This window comes from Perca flavescens, chromosome 7 (assembly GCF_004354835.1).
Source record: "Perca flavescens isolate YP-PL-M2 chromosome 7, PFLA_1.0, whole genome shotgun sequence".
Lineage (NCBI taxonomy): Eukaryota > Metazoa > Chordata > Actinopteri > Perciformes > Percidae > Perca > Perca flavescens.
The window spans coordinates 19,985,743-20,009,511 of NC_041337.1; the positions used below are offsets into that span (position 1 = coordinate 19,985,743).

General features: G+C 40.3%; 2 protein-coding genes across 5 annotated transcripts; both read right to left on the minus strand.

Annotated features, from left to right (window-relative positions):
- Positions 1-4,776: 4,776 nt before the first annotated feature.
- ssr4 (signal sequence receptor, delta) lies at positions 4,777-14,120 on the minus strand. Its single transcript, XM_028583015.1, has 6 exons — positions 13,892-14,120; positions 13,538-13,656; positions 13,368-13,442; positions 12,948-13,037; positions 12,790-12,855; positions 4,777-5,423 (listed from the first exon to the last, which is right to left on the minus strand). Exons 1-6 carry the CDS (start codon positions 13,938-13,940, stop codon positions 5,319-5,321), a joined length of 504 nt encoding a protein of 167 aa, XP_028438816.1. The 5' UTR covers positions 13,941-14,120; the 3' UTR covers positions 4,777-5,318.
- A 3,212-nt stretch (positions 14,121-17,332) lies between these two features.
- LOC114559026 (putative protein TPRXL) lies at positions 17,333-23,100 on the minus strand. Of its 4 annotated transcripts, none has more exons than XM_028583418.1 (4): positions 22,995-23,100; positions 19,754-21,071; positions 18,505-19,389; positions 17,333-18,023 (listed from the first exon to the last, which is right to left on the minus strand). In XM_028583418.1, exon 2 carries the CDS (start codon positions 21,030-21,032, stop codon positions 19,878-19,880), a length of 1,155 nt encoding a protein of 384 aa, XP_028439219.1. In that variant the 5' UTR covers positions 21,033-21,071; positions 22,995-23,100; the 3' UTR covers positions 17,333-18,023; positions 18,505-19,389; positions 19,754-19,877. The 4 variants fall into 4 exon arrangements, with proteins under 4 accessions (XP_028439219.1, XP_028439220.1, XP_028439221.1 ...); XM_028583419.1 differs by lacking the exon at positions 22,995-23,100 and adding an exon at positions 21,905-22,097; XM_028583420.1 differs by lacking the exon at positions 22,995-23,100 and adding an exon at positions 21,602-21,874.
- Positions 23,101-23,769: the final 669 nt, after the last annotated feature.

Sequence of the window (23,769 nt, forward strand, 5' to 3'; positions counted from 1 at the left end):
AGCTTCAACAGATAAGACATATATATATATATATATATATATATATATATATATATATATATATATATATATATATATATATATATATATATATATATATATATATATATATATATATAATATGTAAAGAGAAATTACTGCATATCAGTTTAAGAAAAACTTCACATCAACAGTGAAAATACTCCCAGTCAAACCAAGTGCCTGTAATGTTAGTAGACATTTTCAGAGGGGCCTCCCTCACTGGATTAACTCTAAATGATGTCAGCCATGTTATTCTTAGACAGTGCTACCAGCAGAGCAGGATACATTTGTTATATCACACTACAAGCCATGTGTTCTTTTATCTTTTTATTTATTGTTGTATAACATATAGAGGCCTATATATAATATAGTACAGTATATTTATATATATATATATTACTTGGTTCCTGGTACTGCCTTTTGTTCATGTACAGTTTTTATCTTACATTTGTTTCTGCGTAAAGAGTAATGTATTATGCCCCTCAACTGCATGACAGACTTAAAAACTTACATTTTTTATAAAGTATGATTATATATGACACTGTACATACTGTAATAACTTTATGTGTGTGTAAAAAAGATTAAAGCTTACTGTATTTAGTCAAACTATTCATTTCTGATTAGATGTTCCTGTAAAAAGTGGTTTGTTTTGTAAAAAAATGCCATTCACTCATTTTAAGTCACTTCAGCGCACATTGTTTCCATGAGAGAGCAGTGTTATGCGATTCTCCAGGACAATACTTGGATGCTTTTAAGGTGCCTCAGGAGTACTTGTCTGGGTCGGAGGAGAAGCCTCACCTTTTCCTCTGTGCGGCCAGAGTGTTTGGGCTTTCAGCACACCACTGCACATTTGTTCCCCAGACGCAAGCCTACACTTTGATTCCCTGCCAAAACAAAAGGCTACAGCAACAACGTCCCGTGTCTCACTTTGTTATACCAGGAAATAGATGAACTTCTCCCAAACCCTCAGGGTGTTCGTGTATTTTCCTCTTCCTGACAGGAAGCTGAGAGGTCAGAGGATGATTCTTCTCTGCTGAACGGCCAGATTTCAGATCCATCCAGCCTGTCAGATTGATGGGAGAGGCCAAAGACACTTTCGCTGTTCATTATACTGTCTGTTCAGCCATTAGTGAGCATTACAGCAACAGCTTGTCTAAATAATGAATGTTCTCCAATAAATGGTCCAAAACCCACTTAAATTAGACTCATCATTGCAGAGAATTTCCCGGTGACTGTGTTTTGTTTCCAGAGGATGAAAGCTCTGACAGTAGCTATTATCACCCCAACATCCATAACCCCCCCCCCCCCCTCCCTTGTCAGAGCATAATGATAGATGGTCCATGGGGTAGGTCACTGTGTTTTTGTAATCCTGTGGTGTGTGCGTTAGTGAGGGTGTGTTCATGCTGAATGTCCTTATGGCTTCCGAGCTGAAGCAAGGTTGATGTCTAAACTCAAGGTCACTTTTTCATTACAGTGGGGCACAGCTTCCTGCCAGGCATGTGGCTGCGATGGGGGTATAAATTACTCCTCTGTGTGACAGTCACACGGGCAGAAAAATAGGCAAACGTCCCTCTCCGAATCAATTTAGGGTCAGCCAAGGAGTGCATCCAGTGGCTCTGAAGAGTGACGGAGCCCCCCGGCCGTGACCAAAATCGGAATAAATCAGACCTGGAGCCAGAAGCTTTACTACACTGACCAATGTGTCTGCATTGCTTAACTCAAGACCTCTCCACAGACCTGATGACTACCGAGACTGCTACTTAGCTCATTCCAAGACACCAGGAGGCATATCTGGCCTAGACCGACTTACACAACCAACTCCATTGTCTTTGTTATCAGAGAGCACTGGAGCATCTTACTTTATAAACAGCGGAAGCAAAAGAAACACAAGCCAGGCAATGTACCATTCTTTTTCAGAACACAAAATAATTTTCTTTATTTCACTTTTCTCTCTTTCAAATGGATGATTTAAAAAAAAGTATATTTTCTGTCTGTCAAAGCAGCTGGGAATTTATTTTGGGAGATATCTTTCTCAGATATGACTTTATTTACTACAACAGTCTGACTGTAACTATTTTCACGGTGATTTTTGCCAAATATAGCCACACTTTTGTTTTTACTGGTGGCGGACAGTTTCTATAGAAACTCTTGCCTCATATTTTAGTGAAGATTAAGTATGTATTTACCTTAGGTTATTCCCCTGAGAGCCAGGGGGATCAATGTTAGCTTTTATCACTTTTGCCCACCTTGTTTTCATTACTTAAAGCGTGGTTGTGTTTACACCTCAACAAAGGCCCTATCGTTTCTTTTTTTTTTTCTTCATAGTAAAAACAGGCATGTGGACAGTGTCTGATAAAATCCATTTTATGGGAGCTCATTCAACATGCTTTCACAGGATTTATGTGCAAATAAACGGTTTGTTGTGGTGTGTCTGCTCCTATTTAACCTACAGTATTTCATGGCAACCGGCCAGCTATGAGAAGCCCACGTAAAAAAAAGACGCTCTATTACAGTGGTTGACCTTTTAGTGTGAAATGTGAAAGGGATGTCTAATATGATGGAGGAAATGACATTTGAGAGAGAGAGAGAGAGAGAGAGAGAGAGAGAGAGGAGAGAGAGAGATCAAAAAGAGAGAGTAAAGGGCATTTCCCCATATATGGCTTGGTCTTGACTGGCAACTGCATGAAGCGGATTAGTGGATGCCCAAACAGGACAGGAAGAGGGAGATAACAGAAGAAAGCACAAAAGCCTGGAACTGACAGTACGTTTGTTCACTCCAAACACAGTCTGACTGTTGTGGTTAAAGCAGCTATACATGTAACATACCTTACTGTATATACACATCCATGAAATAACAATATAATATAACAATAACTGTTATTGTAAGCAGGGGGAGGCCAGTGTTTGTTTTCTGATCATTGAGTTAGCCCTCAGTTTGTTGACCTTGTTCTGTAGAACCAGTAAAGCAGTAGAAACACGGCAGAGACAGAAATGTGACTTCATGTGAGAAACGTTTTTGTGCAATGCCAGTTTCCACATTGCTGAATCTTACTAAGCCCATCAGTGTCGGCCTCTCCGGAGCTGGTGTTTTGCACACCTCTGTCAAAGCAGCTTTTCTTTGCCCCACAGCACTCACACACATTCCCAGATTCCTCTACAGCAACTCCTGCTTCTCTGTAAAATGGTTTTGTTATGTGATAATGATGAAAAATGTGAATCAGATTTGTTTGTTTACGTGACCTTGTCAATTAGTGTCTGAGACAGAAAAGAACATTTACAGATAAACTATTTGTCATTGAAAGAATAAATTGTGACTTCCTGTGAGTGCATTCATTCCGAAACATCAACAATAATAATAATCATCTGGCCTTAAACTCCATCACAGCACAAAGAGATGGAAGAGTCTTGTGTCAGCATTGTTTGTTTGTTCATTCCATTTATAACCCTCCATCCATCCAGCCGTCTCCCACTTCCCACAGCCTAATAGGTGACTCCATGAGGGAGGGCCTGGATTCACTCCAGCACGTGTCTTCTCTGAATTACCTACATTGTGATGTCTCTATTGTATCCTTGCCAAGGTGACAGGAGACAAAAGCTGAGATGTGCTTACACCATAAGTGTGTTGTGCTGACAAATTTACAGAAAAGCAGACATGAGAAACTTATTGTGTACTCTGTACACAGTTTGGATCATGTTACTCGTATACAAAGTTTACATTAGCCTCATGGGAGTCGGTGAGAAGTTGCAGTTGTGCTGCTCTTGTAGATGAAAAAGCAGCACTCATGTCCTGTACAGTGTGTGCAAACTCGGATGCAGGCCAACTACAGAAATAGACATGCTAAGTTTAAATGTCTCTAACAAACTAGTTCACATAAGCACGAGAGTATAATTTGACAAACAGTGAAGTTGATGTAAAACAGAACAGGGGCTCAAAGTGCATTATGCAAAGTATTGCATTACATTAGCAACAGCTGAAAATGTAACCAGTAAAATCACATTTAATCAGTCCATCAGTTAATAGTCTTACTCTGGATCCAAAACAGGCTTTGAAAAGCAGCACAGAGCTGCCACAGTGTGTTCAACCGATAGCACTGCACTACAGAAAGAAAGGTAACAAGTGGCTCCAGTGCCTCTTCCCCGATGAACATTAACAGCTATACCATGTTTACTGTTGGTGTACATCGAGAGAAAACAACAGGCCATCAGCTGCCAGAGTGCTGCTGGGTTCGAACACGTACCTTGCCATGACTATCTAGAATTGCCAGTAGGACAGTGGTGTCTTTCGTCTGCGGACAAAAATAGTCCACAGAGTTCAGCCACAATCTCCAAGCTGAACATGTTTACAGCAACAACAGGGTTATTCTTCATGTTTTGTTAACTATGAATCCTATTAAATGAGTACTTGGTGTAAGAGAAAATGAGATCAAAAACGATTCTTATTAATCAAATATTCTATAGTTGTTGTAATTTCCCATCAGTAGATATAGTAAATCTTAGATGGAAATTCTTAGAAAGGGTTTCTTTTTGGAGTCAAGGACAGAAACTGTAGCTCTTAAGAATAGTTGTAGAACATCTTTTATCCCTCAAGCAATTAGTCTGAAAGCTAAATGTGCTTGGAGTTAAGTTACCACAACAACAAAAACTTCAGAGTTGACATATGTTGCTATGGAACAAGAGTCTATGAATCTCCCAGTCTGTCCCAGTCTGAAATATATAGAAGAGGCAATATCTGTGATCACATGATGCAACACATTACACTGGAAGAAAAACAAGCCATTTATTAAATTTAATGGAAGAGACATACACTAGACCTGTTCAGGCCAGCCAGTGCAGGTCAAATTGTTGACATATTATACGCACGGAGGTCTTGACCGCTCTCTGTTGATGTTCGGCACATTTCCCAAGTCCCAATCTGGCCAGTGCAATCACACAGAAGGACAAAGAATCATCTAGTCTGGATGTAGCAACATCTTTTAAGCAGGACTGAATACATGACCTATATTTGTTTTGTTAATTTATGTGGTCCAGGTTTATTGTTTGGTTTTATCAAAAGTTACAAAATTACATCCATATTGACAAAACAAACTTTTGACGAAATTCATCTGAAAAATTGATAAGACTGATGGCATACAGACAAGGTCTGAATAAAAACAAATACAAAGACTGCTGCTCTTGCTCCTCGTCCCAAAGTAGATCAAGTGGCGAAATCCTCTTGGCTCGCCACAACACTGGATGATGGATTGTTGGTCGAGATCCACCAGAATACAGTCTTTAAAGATCCAGTGATTGTGAATCCTTTATGCTTGGATGGTGCCCTTAGCACTGAAGGCCATGTAGTAGACCAAGATACCCATGAGGGCAGCCACCACCTCAGTAGACACCCATGGGCCGTTCCAAGCACCCTGTAGAGAGATTTAAATAAAAAAAACAGAAAAAAATAAAAGCTCATCACCGGTTTAGCGGAAGATAAGTAAACAAATGACCAAATTATACATTCCATTTTCCCCTGGTTCTAGAAATGCTGAAAGTAACATGGCTGATTGCTCAGATTGGGCCTCATATAACAAAGTACACAATGACTAATCAGAGTCAACGATGACGTTATTCTTAAATGGAGCCATCCTACCGCTTTTTTTTAAATTAATAAAATTAATTACGACTAAGCCATGTTTACCAATATTTGGGTCGCCTGGTTTCCTCGTGTAATAATGCTTGTATAACCTCAACCCAGTAATGCATAATCAAGTTATCAAAAAAAAAAAAAAAAAAAAAAAAAAAAAAAAAAAAAAAAAAAAAAAAAAAGTTTAGGACAGCCTGGGCTATCAGTATATGTATGTTGTACAGATGTCACGTGAATGTATAAATTGTTATGTTACTGTCGAGACCAAAGAAAAACCTAAACGAAAATTAAATCTAACAGAAATGTATTGAAACTAGGCATGGGCCGGTTACCGGTTTCAAGGTATACCGTGGTTTTAAAAAGTCACGGTTTTAAAACCACTAACATTTTCTGTTTTCAAGGACAGAAAGTACAGTTTAGAAATCCCTCTCCCTGCCAGTGTGACTCTAAATAAAATACATTGTGTTCAATGGGGGAAAAAGTTGTTTTTTACCCAGACATTTAAAAAATAATACATCCAGGGCTGCCTGAATCACTCACACACACACTAACATGTCCATTTCCCTGTCAATAAGTCACATAAAATATGTAAAAAATAAAATATGTAAACTGTTTATCCATGCTCAATGCCATGGTACACCTGCAGCTCCACACAAGAGTCAGTCTGCATAGTAGCTGCTATGTAATGAATTAACCTATATGAACATCGGTGTTGCATCTTATAATGCGCGTGGGCCACAGTGAAACTGATAAATCACACCGTGTTGTGGACAAATTGATGGAGAGATGTGACATTTTGTGTGTCCAGGAGACGTTCCTGACTAAACAAGACCTGGAAGGACTAAATTCTATACATAGGGATTTTCATGGGGCGGGTGAATCAAAAACTGACCTAAGTGCTAAAGTTGGCCGGGGGAGAATTCCAGGGGGGGTAGCCACAATGTGGAATGAAAAAAAATATGACCAGTTGGTTAATGTAATAAGATTGGGAGTTGACTGGGTTATTGGGCTTGAGCTGTGTTGTAATGATAAGAAGATAATTTTGAATGTCTATACGTCATATCAGTGCATACAAAATGAGGATGAGTACCATTTATCATGTCTTTTATTCAGGACAATTCTTCTACCTGCATCTATGTTGTTGGTGACATGAATGCTGATGTAACTGATGCCAACTCTTTATTTGGTAAACATTGAATGCAATTTTGTACAGACAGTGGATTGATTTTATCTAGTAAGGTACTATTGCCAAATGATAGTTATACTTATATCAGCAAGGCCTGGCACTCTACTTCCTGGCTAGACCACTGCCTTTGTACAGTGGATGCCCACAACTCCATCGATATGATGAAGATTGATTATGATCTGGCTACTATGGACCCTTTCTCATGGTGTTGAACACAGGCAATTTACCAGTGTTGCTGCGTGTGGATAATGACATTGATGTAGGGAAAATAAATTGGTCAAAATTGCCTGATAAAGATCTTAATAAATATGCCAATCATTCCGATGCTTTGCTCGGTAATATTAAGAGCCCAAAAGACGCTTTAATGCTAAGCTAAGCTTTTAAAAAAATGGGCTGGGTGAAATGCACTAATGCTAGGTTTAAATATGCACTTCGCTATATTAAAAGAAATAAAAACACTATGCAGGTCAGATCACTGGCATGGAAGCTGCAAAAATGCAAGAATAATAATGACTTCTGGAAAGAAATAAAAACTATTAACTGCAAAACATCTCTTCCATCCAATATAGATGGTGTGAGTGGTCCTGATGAAATTTTACAGTTATGGCGGAAACAATATTATAAACTGTTAAACTGTGTAAAAAGTAATCTGTTTCTAGTGGATAACGTAGAGTTTAATGATGATGTTGTTATCACTTCTGCTGAAGTACATGAAGCAATACTGAAGTGAAGAGATAATAAGGCCTGTGGCGTGGATAATATCACAGCTGAACATCTTAAACTTGCCAGTAAGAAACTGTCCCCTCTGGTGGCTTTGTGCTACACAGGTTGTTTTTTGTTGTTCATGGAGAGTTACCTGAGTCTATGCTCTCCGTTGTGCTAGTACCAGTTATTAAAGATAAAGCGGGGAAGTTGAACAGCTCAGATAATTATAGGCCAATAGCTCTAGCCAGTGTTATGTCCAAAGTGCTGGAGACAGTTCTATTGTGTAGACTTGAGAGGTACGTCCTGTCTACCGATAACCAATTTGGTTTTAAACGAAAGCATGGCACTGACTTATGTATTTTTCCACTAAAGGAAATTTTAGATAAATACAATAGGCAAAATTCCACAATGTTATTGTGCTTCATTGATGCTTCTAAGGTGTAGACACATATAGCAGACGACCGACCGTTGACCGAAAACCCCGTCAATATGATCAGTTGCGTCCCCGAGGTCCAAAAAACTGCCACAGAACAGACCAAAAAGACGAGAGGAGACGAGACGTAATACATCACTATAACAGCAGGCGGCGCTAATCTGTAATGTTGCCCAAGAAATGAAAACCGGCAGCTGATTGGACAAACGCGTCACATGGGTTTGTTTTCTCCGGAAATCCAAAGCCAGACTGTCATGGCGGCTGTTCAGAATCAAGGGGGTAAGCTTCGCTTCAGAACTTGAACCTCCGATGGCACCATTTTGTTGCTACAAAGTGATCACCTCTTGTTAGCATTCCACTGACCGCCATTTTTTTTTACGTCACTTGACTGCGAATAACTTTACATCTGAAGCGTTTAAAGACTCTATTTGTCCATTGTTTATTTCTAAAGAAACACGACAATGTATAAAAGGCTCCATTACCGTATAGTACAGGAGAAGCTCGCAGGCAGTTTCGACTTACATTAGCGGTTTAGGTTTAATTACTAATGTTAACTAGCATGTTAGATAGCAATAATTAGCCTGTGCTTATGTTATCTCCTTACATATACCTACACTCTCCGTCTCTGTAAGATTGGGAATGATTGAGATTTCTCTTGGCACAGCTACCAGAAGACTTACAACTTTCAGACAGGTTGTTCACGTCACATTTACGTTGTCTCGGTCGGTTGGAGGCTGCACAGTAAAGCAAGAGATCACCGGAAAAGTGCTTGTAATAGCCTTCACTGGTCTCCGTCCAGAGCAATGGGGTCTATTGGTCCATTATATATATATATATATATATATATATATATATATATATATATATATATATATATATATATATATATATATATATATATATATATGTCAATGTTCAGAATACGATCTTTTTCTATTGTACTAAAATAGTTCACTGAAACATGTTTCTGAAAACATTTTAAGCGAGAAATAGGCCATGCAGTTGCTGAATCTGTCCTCATTTCAGCTCAACAAAGGTCAGTTTAAAAGGTTTTCGTCAGATTTTGAGAGACTCTAGTCACCTCATTCCGCTCGTCATTTCCGGGTGAGTCCCGACTGCCCTGCCGCCGACCGAACATGTCAGGTCGGTCAACATGAACGCCGACAGCCCCCCAGACGGGACACACCGAACAGATTTGAGTCACTGTACTCGCCAGACTGTCCCACAGCCAATAATCGGCATGATGTGTCCCGGCCCTAAAGCATTCAATAGTGTTAATCTTTGTCTAAAAGTGGGGTCCCTGGTTTTTCAATTAGAATCTTGGTATATTGGTACTCTCATCAGACAATGAGAGTGAGACGAGCAAATGTAACATCTGTTCCCTTCCAAGTGACCAATGGTGTTCGCCAGGGCGGAATTCTGTCTCCTTTTCTTTTCTATCCATCCATCCATCTATAGCCCATATAGTGCTGGCCTCCAACAGCTTCTGAGAATATGCAGTATGGTGCTAATTTTGATATAAAATACAATGCTAAAAAGAGTAAGATCATGATTATCAGAAGTAGGGAAGACAGACAGTCAACCTTCACTGACTTCTATCTGTCTGGCACTGCCCTTAGGGTGTGCAGTGAGATTACATATTTGGGCCATATTATTGCAAAAGATCTATCTGACGATAAGGAAATCTATAGGTAGCGTCGGAAGCTGTATGCTCAAGTGAACATGCTGTGCCGTGAGTTCAGCATGTGCTCTGTACCTGTGAAGATCTCACTCTTTAGATCTCACTCTTTAGAGCGTATTGTACACCTTTGTATACTGCCTACCTGTGGTGTCGTTACAAGCAAGGCAGCATTAGAAAACTCATAGCGTCTTATAATGACAGTATGAGCCTGCTGCTGAGAGCTCCAAGAAGCTCCAGTGCAAGCCATGTTTGTCAGTGTCGGGGTACCTACCTCTACCTACTCTGCTGTTTGACGTAACCTGATGATGATTTATGTGTAGGGTGTCTGAGTCAGAAAATGACTTAATCGCTGTTTTGCCTAACCCTGTACGCAGTTCTGTCAGATTTTCTTCCAGACTGTGGAACCATTGGCGAACATGTTTTTTTTTTTTTTTTTTTTTTTTTTTTTTATTGTGATAGGGATCCCCCTGGGCCTTGGTGGCCTTCTCGCTTACAATACTATTGGAATTTGCAAGAATATACACATTATTTATTACATTACACTGTTATTATTTTGGCTTGTTTATTCCACGCTTAGTATATGTAGCAGCGAAGTAACACATTTCAGGTTATAGATCTGACAGGAAATGAGGATGTACATCAGCACACACCATCACAGCTACTGCATTTGGAGATCTATAGTCTGGTATACTCCCTCTCCATATTGAAATAGGATGTTGGTCGGGCACCAGTGAGGAAGACAGACTGTTATTTGTGTGATCTCACTGAAATTGAAAATTAAGTTCATTTTGCTTTGTATGCTCCATATTATCATGATTTAAGATTGCGATTATTTAACAAACAAAATCTGTTAGTTTGGTTGTTCGAACATAAAAAATTTTTATTTGCACACTTTTTAGAACAAGCCTGGGCTAAAAGGAAGACTGCTTTGTATCGATGATTCTATGTCTGGAAGTGACATTCCCTGTTATTTGTTATTTTTATTTAATTTTTTGTGTCTGTAGTTTTGTTTTGTGTATGAGGTGTTTGGCTCTAGTTGGACAATTTATGGTTTGCACTGTTGTGTTGTGGCTGCTGTGGTAGGTTTTATTTGTTCTTTGTTTTGTGCAAAGTGAAGAATGTTGTGTGTGGACATTGGACTGGAAGCTGCGGAATTACTGTTGTATTGGTGTCATGTAATTCTGTGTGGGATGGGCCACTTAGTGGCATGACACGTAAATAAAAAAAAAATTAAAAAAAATCAATATCACTATCATGAAGACATCCTCCGATTGGTTGACACACTTACTCCACTGTATTTTGGGAGCCAAAATAATGACAAACAAATCGAGACACCAGCTACTGTAGAAACATGGCGGTGCAACATGGAAGAGGACCTGCTTAGTATGTAGATATAAACGGCTCATTCTAAGGTAACAAATACAAGTTCTGGTGATTATACACTAATGAAAACATAGTTAATATTATATTCCATTTCTGCCAATAGATTGCCCCAAAATCCCTATACACTAGACCTTTAAGTCTCTTTGAGGAATAATACACTAATTTAAACCTGCAATAACTAATTTTGGCCTATTGGAGGGAGCAGAAAAAAGCTGTAAACACACAAATCACTGACATATTTAAAGTTAACTGAACAGCTTCGGAGTCATTGGAATGGTTATGACTTTTTTTCGGGTTGAATGGCGGCCTTCTCGCTTCCCCCTAGCGCCTGTGAGCGGAAAAACCACCCTTGTAACTTTGGGCCTGCGGGCCGCCGGCCTTAGCGTCAGGAAGTATTGCGCAATATCAGATCTCGTGATGTAACAAATTGCTTTAGGCACTGCACACATACACGCCCCCATCCAGGAACCGGCTAACTATAACAACAAGGTAGCGATGGAGTTTTTCACACTATCGTCATGGCCGAGCCGGCAAAAAAGAAGCAGAAAGCTAGGAAAGCATTGTTGGAGGAACAGAGAAAGATGAAACTGCAGACTGACCGAGCGAGGAATCAGAAACAAGTAAACATCGGACCTCCGTTTTCAGAATGGCGAGAACTGAGACAAACAGAAGCCTGCAAATCCGATGCTGACCTGGAGTTCTTGCTGTTGCACTTATAAGTATCTTTGGGATAAACTCTGTTTAATCTTTGTATTTCTTGTTATTGTGACCTCAGTAGGTTTGCTAGTAAAGGCTTTTATTATGATCGATGTCTGTTACAGGATTATTAGCCGTGCGTTCGCTGGCTTCTTTGAAAACAAATGCACATGACCAGAGGGAGAAGATGGGAAGGGGTAGAGTCACCAAAACGTTTTAACGACAGTGTTGCCAAATATCTATTCCTGAAGATGTAGGGGGAGCTCTACAGAGAAAACTGCAAGCAAAATGCAAAGAAATTGCCAAAACTGCATAGCGCCCCTTTAAGTTGATATGGTGAAAGTGTTGGCAAACAGTTGGCTATTTACACATCCAGCAGATACAGAGCAACATTGGCGTTCATTGTGAGTTGTGTTTTTCTCGCTATCTAGTAAACACAAGTCCAGTATTCACTCTCTTAGTTTTGTTTTTGGTCTCGATTATATCTGCTAAATGCACCACTATATATTAACCAGCTAGTGACTAACTTTGTCTGTTTGGTACTGGGTAGGTAGTGTATAGTGGGGTTTTAGAGCTGCCTACTGTAATGGAAAAATCACATCTGTCTTTTAACATATCTTACTATTGACTTGTTTTTTTTTTTTAGTGGTGTGAACTTTTTACCCCTATTTGATGTATGGACCTAACTTTATAGCCTAACTTTATTCTTCTGTTTATCTAAAGTGCAGATACTGGCTTTTCTCTACCTCCCATTTCGGTCACAGATTTGGAGTCTAGAGGTCAGATGGACTGATAGTCAGAAGGGCTGTTAATTTTACCCCCTCCCTCTTTCTGTCAGCTTGTTAGAGGGTTAATAAGCAAGTGATTCCCCAAGACTCTGTTAATTCTCTCAGACTATTATGATGAACTGAACTTTCTTTGCGCAAAGAATAAATACTTAAAAGACTGTTGAATGAAGCCTTATTTCAGATCTCACCTAGGTATTAAAATTTCTACCAGACTACTGATGAGAGCCATTAGACTGGACAAAAAAAAAGTAAAGTTGTTGGCTGTAAAATACTCACCCTGTGGTCAATGTTGACAGAGAAAAGAGGCTGAATGGCATTTACATCTTCATTGTTTCTCTGGGCCTGGAACAAAGAAGATGGAACCATATAATAAACAAGTCTGTCTTTTAAAAGACAAAACATTGCAAATACAGTGGAACTCATCAAACACTAACCTTACGCAGGGCACTGTAGGACTCCTCATCGAAGAATTTGACCTGATATGTTCCAGAGCTGGCCTGTTTGTGAGGGAGACTCCAGGACACCTGTTGGCAAATTATTCTTCGATAAGCTCTAGGTTTTAAGAGACTGTTCATCTGAAGAGGGACAATGACCCTTGAGACTATCAGATAATCATTAGGAAGGACACGCTCTGGGCGTCAAATGTGTTTTGTATTAATGGGTAGGGGTTTCAGGGTGGTCCAGAATAAGAATAGGAGAACTATGATTCGCAATAAGCCAACACTAAATGCTCTACTCATTGTGGCTATATGATCAATGTCATTATCATGTATGATCTGGTATTTACCACAAAACACTACCAAATCAGATACAGTGAGGATACAGGATACAGATACATGAGGCCATTACCATACCTGGTACTTGCCAACATCCTGGCCTCTAGTCACAGGGAACTGTCTTCCATTGACATCAGCATACAGAGTCACACTCTGGGGAGAACAGAAATGAGCATCAGTGAGTCAATCGCTCTGTAACATCATATAATCATACCGTCTGTCTGAAGTGCTGGGAAGTGGACTGTTACCTGTGCTCCGTTGGCACAGGCCAGGCTGAGTTCAACGATGAAGACAGACTCAGAGGAGATGACGGCGTCAGAGGTGGTGTAGGCCGACGGGGTGATTGCTGGGTCTGTGCAGGTCTCTCCTGTCACCACAGAGAGCAGAGGTTAGCTAGCTAAACATCCCAGACACCAGTGAATCATCTGCACAGTATTAAGAGTTAACATTTCTCAAAGACTCATATTCCACCTAACGTTAAATTATAAGACAAATGTTAGTGATTTGATGAACTAGCTAGCTACTAGCTAAGGTTGGTTAGCATTACAAGCTAATTAACCTAACCCCGGTAAATCTCTCCCACCAGTCCCACGCTGACTTACCCGAGCAGGCGACCACCAGCAGAGCGAGGAAAGCAGCTATCCGAATCATTTTGTTATCCGAAAGGTTTTTTCTGTGGTCTAGCTGCAAAAACTGCACTGGTCCTTTCACACTAGCTAGCTAACTGAAAGGAAGTCCACCTCAGCTTACTGCTGCTACACCTCTGCGGCTGCGCTGCAGTGACGTGGACTGTTGCGCCGCAAAGCATTCTGGGAAAATTACTTTGTCGACACGTCATCTATGCATCCCATAGATATCTATGTATGCATCCGAGCAAAAATCATTGGCAAAAATTCTTTGAGCCGAGTCTAATGGCGCGTTCAAGCCACCTCGGAATAACCATAGACAGCCCCCGTGGTTACGTTGTTTTTGTCTATGTGTTTTTCCCATTGACATATATATTTGATTTGATTTGATTAGGATCGTGGATCCTGGGGTCCACACAAAACATAAAACTACATTTTCAGAAAAAACAAACAAAACTATAGAACATAAGACATGTTCAGACAAAACACTCATATAATATAAAAATAGAGCAGTATAGCTAGTATTCTTTTCCGTGCATACATAGATATACATATTATTTTCCTTGTATTGTAATAGTAATATATGATATCACAATAAATACATAAGCACAGAATATAGTAAAAATTCAATCTTACAACATCTTTGATTACATATCAATATTCCTATACATAAACTAAGTACAAAAATATGGTTACAGTCTTAGGGCCCTTAGATGATCCTTTACTTGTTATTTAAAACTTGATTTATTATGCGCTTTGGCAACCTCTGCTGGAAGTGAGTTCCAAGCAACCATCCCTCGATACAATACTGTATGTTGCATTGATTGTGTTCGGGCTCTAGGAACTTTAAAAAGACCTCTAGAGGCATGTCTAGTGGAGTATTTATGAGTGTTAGAGCTAAATGTAAGTGGACTATACAAACAATTTGTAATTTTTTCTTCATTCCTGTTTCTAACAAAAGCCAGGAGTGATGCTGAAAGTCTTTCCGCAACTTTCAACCAGGAGTTTGACATGCATGTTGTCTACATTAGACCTAAGTGGACATTGAAGGGCAAGACGTGCTGCTCTGTTCTGAACCAGCTGCAGTTTACCTAGATCTTTCTTTGCAGCACTTGACCATATCATTGGGCAATAGTCAAGATGTGTTAAAACTAGAGTGCGCAGGACTTGTTTGGTCAGGTGTGGTGTTAAAAAAGCCGAGCATCTTCTTAGAACATATATTCCTCCCCATCTTTGCAACAAGATAATCTATATGTCTTGTCCACAACAGATTACAATCTAAGAAAACCAAGCTTTGTTTCCTCTACTTGTTCAACAGCTACATTATTCAACATGAAATGCAGCTGAGGCCTAGAGCTAGAAATGATTTGTACCAAATACTATGCTTTTAGTCTTTGACATGTTTAGGAATAGTCTATTGTTAGTAACCCATTGTAGTGCTATCTGCAACTCTTTCTTTCCACACTCTAAATGTTTTGTGTCAGAAAAGCTTCCATTAAAGAAAACTTTGTGTTCTGTAGGATACATACTTTTCTAACCATGATAAAGCAGATGCAGCAAAATCATAACATACAAGTTTTTCCAATAATAATAATTTGTGATCAATGACATCAAAAGGCAGCACTTAAGTCCAACAGTACTGCTCCCACAATATTCCTCTGATCAATTTCCTTTAACCAATCATCTGTCATTTGTGTAAGTGCAGTGCATGTTGAGTGACCTGATCAAATGGTTAACAGAGAAGTAGCACTGTATCTGGTCAAATACAATTTGTTCCAATAGTTTGCTAGGAACAGGCAACAAACTAATAGGTTGGCTGTTAGTGCCGGTGAAGGCAGCCCTAGCTTGCTTGGGTAAAGGAATAACTTTAGCTTCTCTCCAAATTTGAGGAAAAACATTACTTTTTAGGAGCAGGTGGTAAATAATCTTATTTTATTGAAGCTGTGAGTGTGGACTGGCAGTGGGGGGTGCTGGGTCCGAAGATGGCTAGACTGGCAGATGGGGGTGCTGGGCTGTGTTCCTCAGTGCGGCTGCAGACTTGCTGTTCCAGTGCATGGCGTGGCTATTGGCAGCAGAGGATTCTGAAGGGGGGTTATTTCTGAGAACAGAGATCTTCCAGTTAGTAGCGTCAGGGAGCGGAGCAGACAGGGAAGTACAACAACAAGAAGCTAGACTAGATCCAACTCTCAAAGGCTGGTGAAAAAGCATACTCAGTGGTCAGCAACAATCCAGCAGGGAGAGGAAAGTCAGACTGGCATCTGGGCGATGATTGGAATTGGTACCAGGTGTGGGGGGGGCGTGTCTTCACTCTGTGGAGACAGACAGAGAAAAAACCAAACACACGGCAGGCATAACAAAATGAAGAAATAAACCAAAACACATTCACACACACACACACACACACACACACACATATGCTGGAACAGAGGCTCCTGTAGCGCCTCCTGGAGGGCACTCACCTTAGCAGAGGCCGAAAAACTGGTTCCGCCACAATTGAATATAATCCTTACCCACCAGTGCATCTATGGAAATGCCTCCCCCCCCATCTGAAAGAACTACTCACCCCTCTAACTACAACTCGATTCCTTCAGTTCAACAAACTCAAACCGCCTCCTTCCCCCCAAGACTAAGCTCAGCACCCTGGGTGATCGGGCTTTCTGTTCTGCCGCTCCTCGGATCTGGAATGTCCTCCCGGACCATCTGAGGGCACCTCAAACTATTGAGACTTTTAAAAAAACGACTAAAAACATTTCTATTTACCAGAATTTATGAGTTTTAATTAACCCTATTTGTATTTTATATTCATGTTTTCACCATGCTTTTACGATCTTAAATGTAGCACTTTGAGATTTACTCCAAATGTAAAGTGCATTACAAATAAAATCTATTATTAAATCTATTTTTAAGTCTCCTCGGGACTCACTCCACCTGTGAGCCATTGATCTAATCCAGTGTTTCTCAAATGGGGGTACGTGTACCCCTAGGGGTATTTAGGAGAACTGCACTGTACGTGACATTTTTTGCAAAATGTTTTTCAGTTATAAGACTGTAGTTACTTAGTTAGAAGTAACAAACTTTCAAGTTTGTCGCTTTTTTTAAAGTTTTGTCGCTGTTTCTAAAGTTTGTCACCTTTTTTTTTTTTTTGAAGGTTTTGTCGCTTGTTCTGACCAATTCTTGCCTTTCTTCCTTACTTTTTTCTACTGTCTTTTTTTCTTCTTATTATTTTTTTTGGCCATTTTCAGCCTTAATTTCTACAGGACAGCTGAAGACATGAAAGGGAAGAGAGAGGGGGAATTACATGCAGCAAAGGGCCGCAGGTCAGAGTCGAACCCAGGCCCGCCACGTCGAAGAGTAAACCTCTATATACAGGCTCCCTTCTTCAAAGTTATTTTTTCTTTTTTCAAAGTTTTATTCTGCTTTTTTCAAAGTTTGTCACTTAGGCTATTTGAATTTTTCACTTTTGTCGCCCTAGTGTTCCTTCCTTTCTACTGTCTTTAGGGTCTAACCCTAACCCTAAGGTCTCTGCCAGAGCCTAACCAAAGCTAAATTAGGATAGGTGTTGGGCTAACCTTGGTTAAATTAGCCTATGTTAGGATGAATTAGATTGGGTCAGGTGGCATTAAGTTAGGACACTGTTATTTGCACAATGCTCTTTGACTGTATAACTAAATTAAAGCCAACATCTAGGGTGTTATCATGTGGTTACAAGGATATTTGATGGTGGTTGCTAATGTTTTAAAAGAATGTTTTACTTTTCTTTACTTCTGTTTTTGTCAAATCTGAAATGACGTCTCCCTCAATTACCTCTCTCTATTTGGTGCCATTTTTCTGATTGCTCTACTTTTATCTTAATTGATATATATATGTGACCTGATTGGCATTGGTCCGTAGAGAAAATTTAACATAGCTGGGTATTCTGAGTTTCTGCATAACTCAGAGATATTCTCCATCTTCTTCGCATTTATTTCCTTCCTCTCTACTTTCAGTCTTTGCTTCCTTACTTCCCTCTCCACCTTAAATTCTTGTCTGCGTTTGTACATGACCAGCTCACTCCTTCGGTCAAGCAGCCGTTCTTTTTGTGCCATTTTCTCTGGATTTCTGAGGGGATCTGTAACCAAAAGCATATGAAAGGTTAAGTCTGGAGTCCAGTTGTACACTCGCACCCGTCCCAAAAGGAAATAGTCAACAGATTTGTTTTGTTGCAAGTTGTTAAAAATACATGTTGGCCTGGCGCCATAAGTGAGATAAGAGCTATCTTAGCTAACACCTCTAATTAACACACCTTGTGTGTTTCATTATAACGGTTCAATGTAATGTAACTAGCCTGTATTAGTCACATGGGCTGGTTTTCTGACTACTTTTACTTACTTTCAATGAATTTAGTGAATAATAATTTCACTTTTTAGGACTTTAAATGAAGGACGTTTACTTGTAACGGAGTTCTTCTTTTTTTACATAGTGGTGTTGGAACTTTTACTAGTGAAGAAATTGAATACTTGTTCCACCACTGATCTACTGTGATCTAAAAGGAGGCTATACATACACCTGTATGACATTTTATGTGATAAAATGTAAGTTTACTTTCTTACCATGACGCAGGCGGTAGCGCTCATCCACAAAGGTCGATTGGATTTCCCTGGCAATGTTGTCTATCTTGCAATTGAGCCACCAAATGTACATTCTTGAACGCGGACTGAACATTTTCCTCTCCTTCTCCTGGTTCTTTCTCTTCATCTTTTCACACCTCTCTCTTTCTCTTTTTAAACCCTCCTCCTCCAAATGCTGCTTTTCTCTTTCAATAATCTCCCTCTCCTTTCTTGCACTCAGATTGATAGATAAAGGGCTATTATCCCTTCTTTCTTGCTGCCTCCTTGTGGTAGAAGGCTCGTCGTCTTCAGAAGACGAAGATGTAGAGGAAGGGCTGTCACCACTTCGTCCGTCCTGCCTCAAGGTGTTTGAAGGGTTGAAATCTCCACGAGACAAAGGTCTCTCACCCCTTCGTACGTGCTCCCACCAGATGGTAGGCTGGTCAATGTCAATGCAGGGCAAATGGTTCTCACCAATTCCTCCATTCTGCCTAAAGGTGGTAGGAAGGTTGATGTCTACGAAGGACAAAGGACTTCCTTGTTGCTGCCTCCTTGTGGTAGAAGGCTCATCATCTTCAGAAGATGAAGACGAAGGGCTCTCACCCCTTCGTGCTTGCTGCCGCCTTGGAGTAGAAGGCTGACTGTCTTCTGAAGATGAAGAAGAAGGTCTCTCAGACCTTTGTTCTTGCTGCCTGGTGGTAGAGGGCGTGTTTTCTGCACAAGACAAAGGGCTCTCAACCTTTCGCCTGCACTCCATTGCCTTCAGTCTTTGCTTCCTTACTTCCCTCTCCACCTTAAATTCTTGTCTGCGTTTGTACATGACCAGCTCCCTCCTTAGGTCAAGCAGCCGTTCTTTTTCTGCCATTTTCTCTGGATTTCTGAGGGGATCTGTAACCAAAAGCATATGAAAGGTTAAGTCTGGAGTCCAGTTGTACACTCGCACCCGTCCCAAAAGGAAATAGTCAACAGATTTGTTTTGTTGCAAGTTGTTAAAAATACATGTTGGCCTGGCGCCATAAGTGAGATAAGAGCTATCTTAGCTAACACCTAGCTATTTCACTTTTTAGGACTTTAAATGAAGGACTTTTACTTGTAACGGAGTTCTTCTTTTATTTTACATAGTGGTGTTGGAACTTTTACTAGTGAAGAAATGTAATACTTGTTCCACCACTGATCTACTGTGATCTAAAAGGAGGCTATACATACACCTGTATGACATTTTATGTGACAAAATGTAAGTTTACTTTCTTACCATGACGCAGGAGGTAGCGCTCATCCACAAAGGTCGATTGGATGTCCCTGGCAATGTTGTCTATCTTGCAATTGAGCCACCAAATGTACATTCTTGAACGCAGACCAAACGTTTTCCTCTCCTTCTACTGGTTCTTTCTCTTCATCTTTTCACACCTCTCTCTTTCTCTTTTTAAACCCTCCTCCTCCAAACGCTGCTTTTCTCTTTCAGTGATCTCCCTCTCCTTTCTTGCACTGGTGGTAGAGGGCGTGTTTTCCTTTCGCCTGCGCTCCTTCATGTTTGTGCCTACGAAGAACAAAGAGCTCACATCCTTTTGTTCTTGCTGCCTGGTGGTAGAACGCTGGTCATCTTTAGAAGATGACGACGAAGGGCTCTCAAACCTTTGTACTTGCTGCCTGGTGGTAGAGGGCTGGTTTTCTGCACAAGACAAAGGGCTCTCACCCCTTTGCCTGCGCTCCTTCGTGATGTTAGAAGGATTGGTGCCCACAATGAACAAAGAGCTCACATCCCTTCGTACTAGCAGCCTGGTGGCACAACGCTGGTCATCTTCAGAAGATGACGACGAAGGGCTCTCACCCCTCCATGCTTGCTGCCGCCTCCGAGTAGTAGGCTGCTTGTCTTCAGAGGATGAAGAGGAAGGGCTCTCAAACCTTCGTACTCGCTGCCTGGTGGTAGAAGGCTCATCATCTTCAGAAGAGGAAGACAAAGAGCTCTCTCTCCTTTGCCTGCTCTCCTTCATGATGGCAGAAGGATTGGTGCCCACGATGAACAAAGAGCTCACATCCCTTCGTACTAGCAGCCTGGTGGCACAACGCTGGTCATCTTCAGAAGATGACGATGAAGGGCTCTCACCCCTCCATGCTTGCTGACACCTCCGAGTAGTAGGCTGCTTGTCTTCAGAGGATGAAGAGGAAGGGCTCTCAGACCTTCGTACTCGCAGCCTGGTGGTACAACGTTGGTCATCTTCAGAAGATGACGACGAAGGGCTCTCACCCCTCCATGCTTGCTGCCTGGTGGTAGAGGGCTTGTGTTCTGCACAAGACAAAGGGCCCTCACCCCTTTCTCTGCGCTCCTTCACGATGGTAGAAGGGTTGATGTCTCCACTAGACGAAGGTCTCTCACCTCTTCGTCCGTGCTCCCTCAAGATGGTGGGAGGGTTGAGGTCTTCAGGAGACGAAGGTCTCTCACTCCTTCGTTTGGACTTCTTCAAAGAAGAGTCCATACCTCCTGAAGACCGTGGTCTTGTAAAGACCTTTTGTCCAAAAATGGATCTAAACATTTTCTCAATGATTTTTCCTTGTATACTGGCGTTGTGAAACTGCAAGTACAAACACACACAGCAATTACTTCACTGATAATCATATTATTGTTTCAAGCAGCACACTAAGCAAGTTATTTCACTTAACTAAACCTTCTAACTGAACTTAAATAAACTGAGAAATATTTCTCTGGTCACACATCATTATTGCACTGTTCTTGATAAAAATAAAAATCGGTCCGCCACAAATATCACTTAGAATAATAATAATACTTATATTATATAGACTTCAGACTGCAGTATAATGTACTTTCAAATAAATCAATCAAGTATTAATGTATGTCAGACACATAAACAGTACATATATCCATTGACATACTATAGCTGCAACTAGTAGACTACAGGCATTTGCAACACACAGGCCCTATTTTCAAACCACACCAACCCATAGAAATAAAAATGGATAGAAAGGCCATTTCCATTCAAATTAACGTAGCAGAAAGGCGTACCGTTGCCATGTTAAGGTATAAACTGCCATCATGCCATTTTATTTCTATGCACCAACGACAGACAAACGTCATAAAACATACCAAAAAACAACAACATAAAAAGCAAAAATGTGCCGACAACAGTTTAACATCTTAAAGCATCTGCAGACCACTAGGTGGCGGTGCTACGACATGATACGCTCCACTAAAGGCACAGACAGCACAAATACAACGGCTCGACGTTAAAGCACAACAGCTCCACCAAAACACGGAAAGAGCAATGCACGGCTACAGTTCAAATTACAACAGTTTCACCAAAATATGCAGCTGCTAACGTTAATATTAGCTGAAGCAACACACTCTTTTTGTTTGGAAAATAAATCACTTAATTTAGCACATTTTCACCCAAAGTCAACCGTGCTTTCTTTGTTCTCTCTCTCTTTTTCTCGGCTCCCCCCTTTGGTCGTTTCGTGCCGCGATTCATTTTCATTATCTTGGTGGTGGTCAGTGATAATGGATTCGGGGCTAAAAAAAACATCATATATCATCATAGACTTCTATTGTAGTTGCTCGCTCTCGCCGTTCATGGGTACATGCCATTGACATATGGTACATGCAGAGTGATAGAAATCTCTATGGCTCTGGGTACATGGTACTGTAAACATTCCCATGGCAACAGCGACTTGGACCAAACAATGACGTCGTTGCAACGCTTAGGATTGTGGGTAGTGTTGTTTTTCTACATACGATCGCGAATAAAAATAACTTTTTGAAAATAACTTTTTGAAAAATAACTTTTTGAAAAATAACTTTTTGAAAAATAACTTTTTCAAAAATAACTTTTTCAAAAATAACTTTTTCAAAAATAACAAGACAAATTATTGACAATATTTCTACTATTAAGTAAGAATAATACAAATAATAAAAACTACAATGAAAGCAGTGTTTTCTACGACTAGCTATCTCAAAAGACACCTTCACTGTAACACAACAAGACATTTTTGTTTTAGATCAACAACCCACAGATAATTTTAAAACAGGACGTATTAGTCATACGTTTGAGAAATAATCTTTAATTCACATGTGATCTGTGACAGAAGCTGCAGAATGTCACAAGTGCAGGGACTGCAAACCTCTTAGTCAATTCAAAGAGTATAGAAATTTCTTCTGGGCAATTTAAAGTGTCCTCGAGTGCAAGGAAACACTACACATGCAGTCAATTTTTTGCACATGCAATTTAGGCAACATGTAATGCAACATTTAATAATTAAAATAGTTTTGTGCAAGAGACAAAATGCATCTGCATCTCCTGATCACAGACATCACATCTGATAGCTGGAATATAGCTAGCTAACTGATAAAAAAATATATTTATTTGACAGAAACATGTGAGGAAAGTAAATGTACTACTCCTTCCCCAACAAAATAAGGCTCTACTTAACAGAAAGAGTTAAGTAAAAAAGCAGTTTCAGCTCTGCTGTAAAGTGCGACTTACCTCTCCAAAGTATTGTGTTGAAAGGAACTGTGTGTGCCAGTTCTGTTGTTTTGTTTTGTTTTTGATTTTAAATAATTCGAGAAGTTGTTACTACCGTTGTGCAAAGTCTACGTTCAGTTACGCGTTCTGATTCGTCGCATGACCGTAGACTCCTCCAATTAAATCGCTCCGTTTGACTGTAGACTACCAATTGGAAACGTGGGATTCTTGACCGCAGCTACCAATCACCAACCCGGTCGCGATATTCCGAATCCCACTATGGCCACGCCAAGACCCGCCCTTCAATAGCGTTCACACACTACTATTGGCCAGGCGTCCGTACAGGTCCTATCCCCTGACCAATCCCCTAACCCTAACCTTAACCACTCGAGGTGAAATGCCTAACCCCAACCAATCGAGCTGCTTCGTAGGGCGGGTCTTGGCGTGGCCATAGTGGGATTCGTTCTTATATATACTGTCTATGGATTCATAATTTTGCAATCAATCACACGCCGACATTCAAAGCTGAACCTGCCGCTGCGGTCAACGGAGGTCTCCGGTGATCTCCGGTGATCTCTGGTGATTCATTCTTCATTACACTCACTGTTTGTACTTCCCAGTTGATTTTTTTGATCGTTTGGGAAAAGCTAATGGTATCAACTAAAGCTAACTTAGCTAGCTGTAAGTTTTAGTTTCAAATCAATTAATTAAAATGTTAAATTGTATGGATTTGATTGGAGAAAGAAGCAGAGTCCCAGATCATTCTTTACTGTGGTTAAAATTTCTTATAAAGACT

Coding starts and splice junctions, on each gene's coding strand:
- ssr4 (XM_028583015.1), bottom strand. CDS start 13,940: ATGATTCGGATAGCTGCTTTCCTCGCTCTGCTGGTGGTCGCCTGCTCG. Junction 13,038..13,367: donor AGGATGTTGGCAAGTACCAG/GTATGGTAATGG, acceptor ATTTGCCAACAG/GTGTCCTGGAGTCTCCCTCA. Junction 12,856..12,947: donor CCTACAGTGCCCTGCGTAAG/GTTAGTGTTTGA, acceptor TCTTTGTTCCAG/GCCCAGAGAAACAATGAAGA.
- LOC114559026 (XM_028583417.1), bottom strand. CDS start 21,592: ATGACGTTTGTCTGTCGTTGGTGCATAGAAATAAAATGGCATGATGGC. Junction 21,072..21,520: donor TATACCTTAACATGGCAACG/GTACGCCTTTCT, acceptor TTGTACTTGCAG/TTTCACAACGCCAGTATACA.